At 40.2% G+C, this 13,294-nt stretch overlaps 1 protein-coding gene across 2 annotated transcripts in view; it reads left to right on the top strand.

Moving 5' to 3' along the window:
* Positions 1-4,391, top strand: part of adam19a (ADAM metallopeptidase domain 19a) — a 243,658-nt gene extending 239,267 nt beyond the window's left edge. For both annotated transcript variants that reach the window (XR_008826671.1, XM_056369934.1), the window contains 2 exons: positions 186-394; positions 3,570-4,391. Coding sequence is in view for 1 of the 2 variants with exons in the window: in XM_056369934.1 (XP_056225909.1) it covers positions 186-394; positions 3,570-3,621 (261 nt within the window). In the remaining variant the exon portion in view is untranslated. The remainder of the gene's footprint in view (positions 1-185; positions 395-3,569) is intronic.
* Positions 4,392-13,294: the final 8,903 nt, after the last annotated feature.

Consider the following 13,294-nt stretch of genomic DNA (forward strand, 5'->3'; position numbering starts at 1 on the left):
GGCACTGATCCAAAAAAGAACAGATGATTTTTCCTTCAGGAAAACAGTTTTTTACTTTTTAAACAGGTTTCCTTTCTAATGAGATTCTACATTTTAAATACTGAAGTGCAGGTTATTGACACCTAACCTGTTAGTTCTGTTCTCCGAATGTTAAATAATCTAAATGTCTGTTTGTTCTGTTTCAGTTGGTGTCTGAGCTGCAGCCCAGACTGTCCCCCTTCCCTCCTCAGAGGCCCCTCCCCCTCAGCCCGGCCAGAGGAGCCTCCCTCAGAGCGAGTCCAGCCTTACCTGCGGTTTCCAAACCGTCTCCACGTCTGTTGGTCATGATGCCCCCAGCCGTGGGACCCAAACCTGTGGGCAAAGTCTCAGCCATCCCCCCTCTCAGAGCTCTCAGGTGGGCAAACACACAACACTGACACAACACAGACAAGACACTGCCAACACTGACACAACGCCACGACACAAATAATCATTGAAAAAAACATTGAAATCACGTCATAATTCAAAATGCTTCACACACAATGTTTCTGGTACTGTGGATATTTTCACACTAAAACATATCATGATTTCACAAGGCTGAATTTCTCAGGCTCCCTGAGGCCTGGTCCTGGACCGTACGGTGGGCCCACCTCAGTAACTGGACCAGCAGTTTGATAAGATGACTCAACTTCATCTAAATTAAAAACTCTAAAGGGATTTTCTTCCCAAAACTAAGTCTACTAGAGACCTTGTTACAATGTCAGCATGTTGACGTTCTGACCCACAGTGGTCATTACTGCATTATTACATCGGTACTGTGAGTAGTGCCTGAGTCTTAACTATAGTCCTCAGTCTGGACTCTGAACTAAATCTGATTAAATCTGTCGTCACTTTAGACTCCAGGTAAAAACAGTTTATTTTCAGCACCCAGTTTTAACTCGAGACTTAAAGTGAGGGCCCCTTGTTGGATTGGTTCAAGGTGATGACTATGAACCATGATATTCCCAGTTCACATCTGATTAGGGACATTTGCTTGCAGGTCATTTTATATCTTTCTCCTTGTCTTCACTTCCTGTTATCCCTCTACTGTTAGCTGTCAAATAAAGACATAAAATACCCCAAAATATTTTATGTTATTTTGTCCTCAACCTAAACTTCTCTGTCTGAACTCTATGTATATCAAGTGCAAAGGTAATATCTGGTGTCAGAGTCACTCTGCAAACACCAGGCTCAGCTGAGCTTAGCAGAGACAGTCGAGTGATGATATCTGTATTATTGGAGGATCTGCAGACACTGAACTCAGAGGGTGTTCCTCCAGACATGTTTTAAACTCCTAATCAACATCCTTTATTATGATTAATGTTTAGTTTAACATGGTTTTCACGCATAAAAACTGGGTCTGAAGCTCACCTCCTCTTACTTCCTGATTGAGAAATCTGGATCAGGCCTTGTGCCCCGCTCACCACCTGCTTACTCCAGGTTAACAGGTGAAAGAGTATGAGAAGCATTGTTAGCGTCTTTTGAGAACGGTTAGTGTAGTTAGAATCTTTTCAGAATGGTTAACATAATTAGCATATTTTTCTTGCTGTGCCAGTGCAAAACTTTCCGTACTGACAAGTTAACATTTTCCAGTGAAAGGGTTAGAGAGTATCAAGATGGTTAGAGGAGGAAACATCAGAGAGATTCAGCTACATGTTAGACCCAGACTCAGATCAGGAGTCTGTTGAGACCAGAATCAGAGACTAGCAAATGTATCGGAACGGTTACCATAGTTAGCAACTTTTATTTGTTTATGCTGTTTGTTTGCTTGTAGCTGACACAGTGTTAGTGGTTGTGCTAATGCTAACTCTCTCTCTCTGTACTGACCAAGTTTCAGGTTTATTTAGCCCCGCTCCCTGTCCCCATAAGTTGACAAGATTGGTACCTGAGGTTTGGATGTATGAAACCCTGGCTGCCTGAATCTGTCATTGGCTCACTGCATTTCAAGGTGGAAATACTCAGTCATGGTGTTGACAGATTATTATACTGATCTTGTATTATATAAAAACATTATATATTTAACAAGGTTCAACACTTGATTTTCATCAGAGGTTCTTTAATCAATTAAATCATGAGACATTATTATTGTACAGCTGGGAAGTCATGAACAATCTCATAAAATAATAAATAGTTCTTGGCCACATTGTCTCTGCTAGTTTCCCATCATCCTTTGGTGAACCCTGTTTCAAACCATGGCCCTGTTGTGTGATGGATTTTCTGCAAAGTGTAGCGTTTTGAATGTAGCGCTACACTCATGCCAAGCTAGCTCACAGGCTTCAGTCCTGTCGTCAGTCTTGATTTATTCTGTTCTTTTGTTTTGAATGGGTGTGTTTTTGATTCTTGACACACAATCACAAACACACACACACACTTGGCTGGAGTGAACCACAACACAACAGTGTGTTAGGAACTGATCATCCAGTTCACAAGTAGCTGTTTGAATCCACTTGTGAAAGACAGAGGAATCCTGCCTCATAATACTCCTGTCTTTACATGTCATGCTTTTCAGACTATGAGCTGAGCACATGAAGTTTACAGACGATGCATTTACTCAACAATCAGATTTCATGTCTTCTGCTGCAGTCAGAGGATGACTCGGGCTGTGGTTGTTCTCCAGGTTCAATGATTCCTGTTCTTGTAATCTGCAGATAGATCCAAATGTCCAGTTCACTCTAGAAATGCCACATTACACCTCACACTGAGCATAGCTGCTGGTCTAACATCTGGCGGTTCAGAGACTGCAGAAGTCTGGTTCCAAACAGAATGCATCAGAACCAGTCTCTCTGGTGCTGAGACTTTCATTAGTCAGATTCCATTCTGTTATTCATTTCATTTTTTTCATTTTGTATGTCCACCTTTATTTGTGATGACAGGTTGCATTTTCCCAGAAGCCTAAAGGTTAAATGTTCACAGTTTTGTTCCAGTCTAGCATCTGTGTCACATGTCCTTCCTCTCTTGGTGATCCTCCTCCTTTAGTGTCTTATCAATTTGTCAATTCCATTGCACCATCAGATTAAAGCATCAATTCACATGTTTTCTGATCTATCTTAACACATTCACATCCCCCTCTGTACTGTACATTGAAAAGCTTAGTAGTTGTTCCTACTGTTCATACCATCTGTGACCTCTCGCTGTGTAAAAATAACTAAAGTTAATATGAGTCTTCAGCAGTCTGAGTCCAGAGAAAAAGGCATCATCATCTGCAGCTGATGGATTTCTGGAGAAATTTTTTGATCCATCTCTTCCACTGGAAGCCTGTGAGGAGGTGATGTTTTCAGGATTAGTATGGACAGAAGGAACATGTGCAATGACCAATAACTGTCGATATACATATACACATACCTGCAAAGCTAATTATGTTCCATCCGCCCCTGCTCTACCACGTTCACCATCTTAGTTTAGCACCTAAGTGAAGCTTTGTCTTTGCTTGTTGATTTTCTGACATTAACACAAACAGACTTTTTCTTCTTCTTGAATAAAAACCAGCCATTGTCAGTTTTCTGTATCACTTTAACCTTAAGCTCTTCTTTTTTCCCCCCCTCTGCTTTCAGACCAGTCCCAGGTGCCAAACCAAACACAGCCTCACTTCCACCAAGAAAATGACCTTCTCCTCCACCTTCCCCTCTCTGAGGAGGCAGCGGCTGACGGCCTATTTGCACTAAAGAGACTTTGGCTGGTGAACCACAGAGCTGTCACACACACCAGAGGAGGACAAACACAAAGTTTAAAACCAGAGACACGAATGAACAAACAGGACTCAAACCAGTTTAGACTTCAAAATGAACCCCCCCAAATAACCCCCACCTCCCCTCTTCCTCTCCTTTCAATTTTGACCCCACGCCCTACACCCTGCTCTCTCCGGCGTGCTAACAGTAGCCACAACGACGCGGTTTTGCACGGACGCCTTGCAGACTGAGACAAGTGTTATCGCTGGGGGACGGTCACATTTGCCAAATCATTTTTTCTAAAGATTGTTTGTTTTTTTTTTTTAATCTGTTGATGCTGTGTATAAAAAAAAATGCATTTTGTAATGACTGCTGTTCTGTTTACAGTTTATGTGCCAAAGAGGTCTTTTCATACCTGGGGTGTGTCCCCAAAGCTTGAAAATCTCCTCACGTTAAGTTTACCATAGGTCAACTCCTCCATCTTTGTAGGTTTTATAATTTATTCAGTAGTCTGAGGAATGTCTCATACAGCGTGGAGAGGTGGAGGCAGAGCCTGCAGCAGCTTCTCTCAACTCTGTTTACATGGTGGAGGACTGGATGGACGCTCGGGGCTCACAGGACACACCCCAGTCACTCATGTTGGTTTGAATGTCTTTTGCTGTGTGTTATTACTTTTAAATTGTTGCATAAAATATTTTTACAAAATGACCAACATGTTTCTCTCACTCTTTTTTTATGACATCTCAAGGCCAAAGACTTTTCATCGTTTTCTCTGATTGAGTTCAGATTTATGACACAAAGTCTGGATCATCCTTGAGTTCAAGTAAATGTTTGTGCCAATTTTGAAAAAGTTCTCATGGCGTTAGTGAGATATCACATCACGAGAATGAGATGTATGGACGGACAACCTGAAAACATAATACCTCTGGTCCTCACTGTCCCTGATGCGGAGGAATAAACATACTGTATATTCCAAAACAGTACATGCTGGGGTGCTCATCAGACAGCTACTTCTTGTATTAATGCAAACCACTTCATAATGTCCACTGAGATCATTTCAGCTGCTATGGCCCTCAAAACACAAGTCATCAAACAAAATAAATTTTAGACTATTGATTGTTAATAAAGGTCAACACAAGGTCATTCTGGTTTTTACTCTGAGGCACAGCACCCAGTTGAACCTCAGTGCCCTTCCTCACTTATGAAAAGTCTGAGGAGCTATAGCCTCAGTGTCTTGCTCAAGGGCACTTTAGTGGGTAAAACGTATGAACCCAGGACCTGTGGTTTAAGGGCTGTCTCTCCTTCTTCCATCCTACTGAATAAAATGAGGATGTAATCACTGTAGGACTGCTAATGTTCCTTTGCAAAACAAAGAGTCAGACTCATTTGTCTCAATGTTGTCATGATGATCTTACAGTTCCAGGCTGATGAGTGAGTATGAAGACTTTACATTGTGTACACTCTCCACTCTTACCTGCTTTTACTGGATTCCACTCTGTTGAAAATTAAATATCTGCAAGAGGCAGCTCTTTTCTCCCTGGAGGCTAATGCATTTGGAGAGTCCACGGTTCGAGTGCAGTGCTACGGACAGCAAGGAGGAATGGCCACACGGGGGGAGATATTATCGATATAGACGTTTTCCTAGCCCATTACCCTGGTGCACGGTACCCAAACAAACCTGTGGGGTGGATCCTGTGCCAGACAGGAGATGTGATCTACATGAAAAGAACTGAGTTTTTCCAGGACCACTGTCTATAAATAAAGCTCTGTGCAGCCCTGGGCATGAGGAGGTGAATAAATACACTAATATCTTTCCTCAGGCCACCAAAAATAAAGTGAGGGCTTTATGAAAACAGCAGTCAGTCAGATTTAGTCTATTTCCAAACACTTTAATACACCAGCAGGTGACATGTTTCTACGATTAAGTGTAAAGTGTCAAGTATGACCAGAGGTGCACCATCAGGAGAGGCAAATAAGGCAACTGTTTGGGGCCCCCAATGGGGAAAATGGGCCCCTCATGTTTGCCCCTCATGTTGGCATATTTTGCAGTGACAAATATATACCCTCTTAAACCTGTCATAAAGACACTAAACAGTGTTCTGCTACCACCCCAAGCCCCAAAGTGGGGCCCCTGATGATGTGTGCTGTAGCTAGAGTGTAGCCATGTGTATGTGAGGCGTTTAGGGTACATCTGTAAGTTGTACCGTCTCGGTCTTCGGTTGTGTCCGAAATCACTCCCTCATTCACTACTCACTGTCTAGAGGAAATACCTCTTCTCATGCACGATTAAAACTAACCAGATCAACGTGAGTTGGTGGATCCAACTGACGTTGATCTAGTTAGTTTTAATTGCCTTGCCTTTGTGTTGTGATGAGCTGCTCTGGCTGTATTCTCTGTCTGCCATTTTTGTAAGTCACTGTCAGTGTGAGTGCAGTGCACGATGGTCTATATTGCTTGGTTAGAGACCATCAGTTGTACATTACTTTTCATCATCCATAATAAATACAGGCAGGAATTTATGTGATAATACTGAGAGTATTTTCTCTAATTAATAAATAAAAGAAATTTGTGTCTGCTGCTACCTTCAGTTCTTTTAAATCGCTGAATATTTTTCTGTTGCTGCTGCTTTTAATTAAATTAAATTTGAGCCTTTGATTCATTTCTTGCACTGGTACTTTTATTCTCATATTTTAGCTTATTTTTATTGTCCAATCTCTCACACTCTTTCATAACTATTTTAATTGTACTTTATAATCTTTAGAATGTGTTCTACACCTATACTTTTTTTTTTGTGTGTTTAAAGTGAAAAGCACTTTGAATTACCTTATTGTTCTTGAAGTGTGTTATAGGAATAAACTTGCCTTTGTGTTGTGATGAGCTGCTCTGGCTGTATTCTCTGTCTGCCATTTTTGTAAGTCACTGTCAGTGTGAGTGCAGTGCATGATGGTCTATATTGCTTGGTTAGAGACCATCAGTTGTACATTACTTTTCATCATGCATTGTGGGATACTCCGGGTCCACTATATAGGGCATAATAACTCTTACTATACTGTAATGCTTGTGTAATGTGAGTGATTTTCAGACAAAACTGCTGTTCTGCTTCTTTGTTTCTTCTATTTGTTTTTCAGAATGCATTCAAATTAAAGTAAAAGTCAAATTAAAGGTGTTTCTTATTTAATGTTCAAGAGAAATTAATATTTACCACACAACAAACCAAACTAATTGACAAACTATTTTTTACCAGCTCCTCATCTGTGTATGAGGTTCATTAAGTTTCGGTTTGGTTAAGTTTGGTTATTCTACCTCTTGGCTGGAGTTAGTGGTTAAAAACATAGACAGTAAATAAAGATGGGCTGCTCCACTATCGCCATCTTGGCAGTGTCTGAATCCAAATATGGTCAAAGAGAAACTTCGGTACATGCCGGTTTGTGGCAAGCATATGCTCAACCACCTAAAAGAGACCATGCCCTCAATTCTCCATAACTTTAAGCCTTAATTAAATGTAAAAAGGTGAGTTATATAAACAGTTGCCATGAAGGAGTAAATAGCTCTAGAGACCAAGACTGTTTTTGTATCAGGCTGTGACTGCAGTTTTTGATTCTTCAGTGTTGGCTTCCTCTTTCAGCTCCAGAGGCTGATGTTTGGTTAAAAACAACTACATTATAGTTCAGGAACCTTTGTCATCATGGTGAAAAACAACTAGATGGTTAAGGTTAGGACCCTGGTCATTATTTTTATTAGAAACCAACATAGATTACTGGTAGTTCAACGGCCAGCATCAATGTCATGTAACCTCTGCCTTCTCCTGACAGACCAGTCATTCATGAAGCCATTAGAGGTCACTTTGTTAAATGTAAACACAAGCATTTATACAAACATCTGATGCTGATGTTTTTTTACTGGAAGTCAGTCTCATTGATTTTGTTTATTTATTTTTTTTACTAGTGCAGTATTATAACTCTTTCTGCATATTAACTCCATTAATGATGTTCTTTGATTCTCTTCTCAATTCAGATGTAATCTCAATAGACATCCGTCTTTCAGGCCTCCCACAAGAAGTTTCTGGCTTTTAGTATATAGTGTTTGCTGGAGAATACACTTATTACCACTCTCATGTCTAATGTCTCTCAGCCAGCAGCTGGCTAGAATAGCAAAAGACTGACATAGGGGGAAAACATCTAGCCTGGCACCAACATCTCTAAATCTCAGAGAAAGAGATTCTGGTCTGATGGAGCCATAGAAAGAAAAAGGTCCAAGGTCAACATAAACTGTCATCATGTGTGGAGCATGAATATCCATAGCACATCGAACAGACATGTGGCCTGTAAATGTCAAGAACAAGCAGGGGGACTTCCTGTCATCCACAGAGACTCAGGCAGTTTTGTAAGCATACCAGCATACCCTCTGCAGCTTTGTGGCTGCAGTATCAAAGTCCAACATTATTCAGTGCCTGCTCCATCATTCAATGAGGAGTCTTTCATATAACTGTGGGTATGTTGGAGTCTACCTCACTGTCAGGGACCAGAGAAGTAAGGCTCAAGAAACCAGGGTTGTAAAGCAAAAAATAACAAAACAATAATTTATTTACAAATAATTTAAATATAATAAATAATAATAATAAATAAAGTTTTCAAAATACAAAAATAGGAAAACTACAGAAAAATGATTTCTTAACCAGGGCCTTCAACTTAAACATCAAACTCATATATTGAACTCATCAAAACTGACAAAGGACACAAGGGGGGTTTAGACACAGGCACACACACAGGCAGGAATAAACAGTTAACTCCATATAGAAAATTAACCTTAACACTACCAAAGATTTAAATCAAACTATTTACAAACAAAACTTCAAGTCCCAAATGATTTAACTTAAATGGACTCTGAAAGGCAGACTCCACTCCTGACCCAAGCAGGCCTTCTTCCACTTCCTGCCTGCCTGTATCAGAGGCCTAATTTTCCAGCTTAACTTGGAGTCGAATGTTAAGGGAAGAATGTCAACTAAAACATGTGCACTCAAACCAATAAAAAGTGTGTAATGTCATTACTTGAAATGTTTGTATGTTAATAATGTAATCCAGGACAGGTTTACTCATTCTCTGCTCATCACCTGTGGAACAAGCTTCCTGAACACCTGAACTCTGCTCAAACTCTCAGCTCATTTGAATCAGGGCTTGAGATATTGTATTGTATTGTATTCCAATAAATTATATACACAACCTCTTTTTAATTTTTTAGTTGTTTTCTTGTTTGTGCTCTTGTTTTTATTGTCTTTTAAATGCCATTATAACGTCTTCTTAATATTTTATTTTTAATGTATTTCCATGCCTCTGTGAAGCACTTGTGTGCTATATGAACTTGCCTTGAGTCATGTAGGCTTCAGATGAAAATGAGTTCAGTTAACAAACTCAGATGTCACCCTAAGAGAGACGACAGTCTGCACTGTCGTAAGAAAACTGTTGTAAGAAAACTGTTCTGATTCTGCTTCAGAACTGCAGATCAAACTAAAGACAAAACTAACTACTAAGGACTTGTTCATCCCCTCTGCTGTGAGCTTGTAGCCTGCACTGACACCACCAAATGAGACGCCTCTGGCAGTCAACCCAAGGCTGAGCTGGACTGATGCATCGGATGTAAGTGCCTTATTGCCTTGTCCTGTAGCTAATCTGTTAAACTCCCACACAGCTGCATATGTATGTATGTATACATCTCCATAAAAATACAATAAAAAAAGTTACATACTTCATTGGATTATTATTTTTTGTGTAGCATACAAAGAGATACTAAATGAAACAAGATTTTATTCAAAAAAAGTCAGAGCAGATTGTGTATATAAATAAGAATGCAAAATAATAAAATACAAATTTAAATATTCACATAAGTAATGTATCAAATGAAAAAATATTACTTGGTAAGGTTACATCCTCATGGGAAAAAGGACAGCAAAATACTTAATGTATTTTTGCCTGACAGTGCTATTGCAGTTTACACTCTACTAGGGATGATGCCTTGATAATGTCCATGTCGACCTAGGTACTGGTCAAATATTTTTCCAGACCCTGCAACTAGGGATAACAACTGTGACCCTGTCCTAGTGCTCTGTATTGTTACACAAACTTTCTATGCAGCTGCATAGCTGAACTGCTGGTTGATCTCCCCTGGATCTGGATTATCAGCCACCGCCCGAATGTCATTTCAGATATGTCTTGCAATGTGCAGGACCCCCTTCTGCAAAATACAGTACCAGTCAAAAGTTTGGACACACTTTCCCAAACCTTTGATTGGTACTGTATATGATTGCATGTGTTGTGATGTTGTGGTATCCTTTCCATATCTGTGGACATTTCTGGCTTATGCACCATGTAGGATGACCTGTAACCGGTGGGCCTCTGCTCTCAGGAGGGCCTCTGTCCTCCGGTTACAGGCATCAGCATCTGCTGATGTCATTTGTAACATATGAAACACGAGCCTTGAGTCACAGAGCTAAGACAGAGCTGCAGCAGGTGTGATTATTCCAAGTCCAGTTCTCAAATGGCCTGTGCTGCAACAGATAACAAACACGATTACATATTATCATTATTGAATTTTGTATTGGTGGTGTTGGTCAGAGAAAAAAAAGAAATAATTTGCTATTATAGATACCTGCTCATCTACACCTACTCTCCCTCTCCCACAACCTCCTCTGCCTCACCCTCGCCGAGCCCGGCCTCTGTGATATGAATGCTTGGCTCTGGAGTGTACTCAGTGCTAGAAATGCTCTTATCCTAGAAGCTCTAACATGCAAAACAACAAAACGTCAGTGTAGCTAGGTAGGTGCTACAGATTACCTACTCCAGCTTTAATTTCTGAAGCAATTAGCAATAGAAAATGACACTAAAAGTTAAAATGCTAAAATAATTATTAAAAGAGAGAGATTAAATATAACATTTAAAAAGCTGCTGTGTTTGGTCTTCTCCGAAGGCCTGGAAGGCCCTGAGGATTCCACTATAAGCATGCCACTGCACAAGTTGGTGGTAATTCTTGATGGCTCAGGTGAGTGAAATGAACAAAATATTAAACTGAGTAAATGTTTTATGCTGTCAACAGATTAATTCTGTTGTCTTAATACTGCAGTTTCTTGAAATATTATCTGATACTTGAGGAGAGAAGCTGCCTGTGATTTGACATGCCACCAGACAGAATATTTTAATTCTGAGAGCACCTCTTTGCATCTTAAACACTTGAAATTCCTCACTTCTCGCTTCCTTTTCAAACTGTTTATTTTTCCATTGTAATTGAAATCTTTAAGGTTTTTCTTCTACTTGATTTGAGTAAAGCCTGTTGCATTTATTCTTTGATTTTAGTGCAGCACTCCATGTACAAAGACCTGGTTCTGCTGCTACACAGGGATCTGCCTCCACTCTGGTCCAAAGCAAATCTTTCCACAAGCTCTTCATCCACACAAAGCAGCAGTACATGTAGTCTCACTTTAGGACCTGCCGGCTCACTCTCTTTTTGTCAGTCTGACTTCCATCCCTCACTCCATCTTTATCAACTGGAAATAAATTGCTTCCAAAGAAAGAGCTGCCAACACAGGATGTAATAGTGTGCTGTTCACAGTGATTAATTGGCAGTGTCTTCAGGGTGGTGATCGTCACAAGGCAAATAGTTAGCATTTTGAACAAAGCACATAAATTCCTGCTTTTCCACCTCAAGATGTCTCAGTCTTCCAAAGGTTACAGCAGTTTTATATCACCTACTGTAGTGGCTCCCAACCTCAGGGTGAGGACCTCTTCATAGGGTCCCAGGATCAATCTCAGAGGTTGTGAGATGCTTAAAAGGATGAGACTCATTATTTGTTTTTTTTGTTAAACGCACAGTCTGTAACTTCTGCCTCTAGGTTTTTCTCAATAAAAACAATAACACTGAAGTCACCCAATGTTGGGTGACTTCATGAAATAGCATTGGGATCATGGGAATTGTTGTCTTCACCACCATTACTGTAAGCTCCTCCCACTTTGGATTCTTCAGTGTCAGTGTTTCAGGAAATCAAATAGACCCAGTGATTCTAACCATTAAAAACACTGAATAAAGCAGTTTCACATTTAAAGTCAGTGTTTGACGAGACTGTACAGGCGACAGAGACTCAGGGAAGAGTTGATGCTAACCTTTGTTTTGATTGTTTCTCTGATAACTTATAAACCAGACATTCAGCAGGTTTTTACCAGCAGCAGAATTATCCACAGAGGTGTCCTCCTCTCCATTACAAACAGACCAGGGGATTAAAACCAGTAGAAAAAATCAGAAATTCACTGACGCTCTTCAGTGGACACAGGACAGGACATCTCCAGTGGCTGGGAGCTAAGCTATCTAACATTTCCTCAGCTTTTCTCTCTGATAACTTCAGATCCAGACGTTCAATGACTAAAATCCTTCATCTGGTTAAAATATATGGTTGAAAACCACCAAGGTGTATGTGATGTGGCTTAAAACTAGATAAAAGTAAATGTTGAGCTTTTGTCAAACAAACACAACACTGACACATGATTATAGAGGAAATTACGTCATTGTCAGGTGACCAATGAAACGTTACCATGTTTACAATCACAGATTTCTATGTTTTGAGAATTGATGAACTGTTTGAAATTGAACATTTGGGATAATGTAATAACACAACTCAACAACATATAGAACATAGGTCTAGTTGTTTTTAGATGTTTTAATGAGAAAATTACAGATTATAATTTAAAACCCTTATCAGATTGCTGACAGTGCTACTATAGAATAATCATGCAATCAAGCCTTGAACTGTAGATGTACCTGCACTTGTCTGAGTGTACGAGTCTCATACACCAATGATGTCTGCTGCCCTTCAGGGAAAGTGGTCTCAGACTTTTTCAGACGTCTTAGAGATACATTTACACCTTTTCAACTCTGGCAAGAATGCATGTAGGAGGTGGTTTGAAAATTCAGATTTCTTTTTTTACTGTCTGATGCATGTGAGTCAGTGGCTGAACTGCAAAGCTAGCTGTAGAGATTTGTGTTAGCTTCAGTAGGGAGAGCCATGAACCTGTGGCTTTGTCCTTACTTTTGTAAGTTTATGCTGTTCTGTGCTATAACAGCCTCTTACCTACAGACGATTCATCCCGTCCTCTTTTAGCTGCACATAGGCTCTTAAAACAGCATAAGACCATGAGCTGTCACTTGTCTGACTGCTTCAGCCTCCACATAAAACTACACTCTGCTGTGCAGGGTCTGTATTGACCACTGATCTCTTGAGACGTATATTTCACAGTGATGAAAATATTTTCTTCGCTCACTGGATGTTTTTTCCTGTCTGCTGTGCAGAATCTGTATTGAACAGTGATCTCTTGAGACGTATATTTCACAGTGATGAAATTATTTTTCTCACTTGCTGGATGTTTTTTCCTGTCTGCTGCTGCTCATCCTCGTCCTCCTGCCGTTTGTTTGGTGTAAATTTCAGTGAGAGTGAGCGTCAGTCAGACTGAGAAGGATATGAGTGTGTGACTCTGTACAGAGACTGAACAGAGTCAATCAATCAGCCACTGTAGGGAGGAAAGTCAGCATTCCCAATGACTAAAACCAAGTAGCAGCTCCATCCTGTCCTGAAA

Source organism: Seriola aureovittata, chromosome 23 (assembly GCF_021018895.1).
Source record: "Seriola aureovittata isolate HTS-2021-v1 ecotype China chromosome 23, ASM2101889v1, whole genome shotgun sequence".
Classification (NCBI taxonomy): Eukaryota; Metazoa; Chordata; class Actinopteri; order Carangiformes; family Carangidae; genus Seriola; species Seriola aureovittata.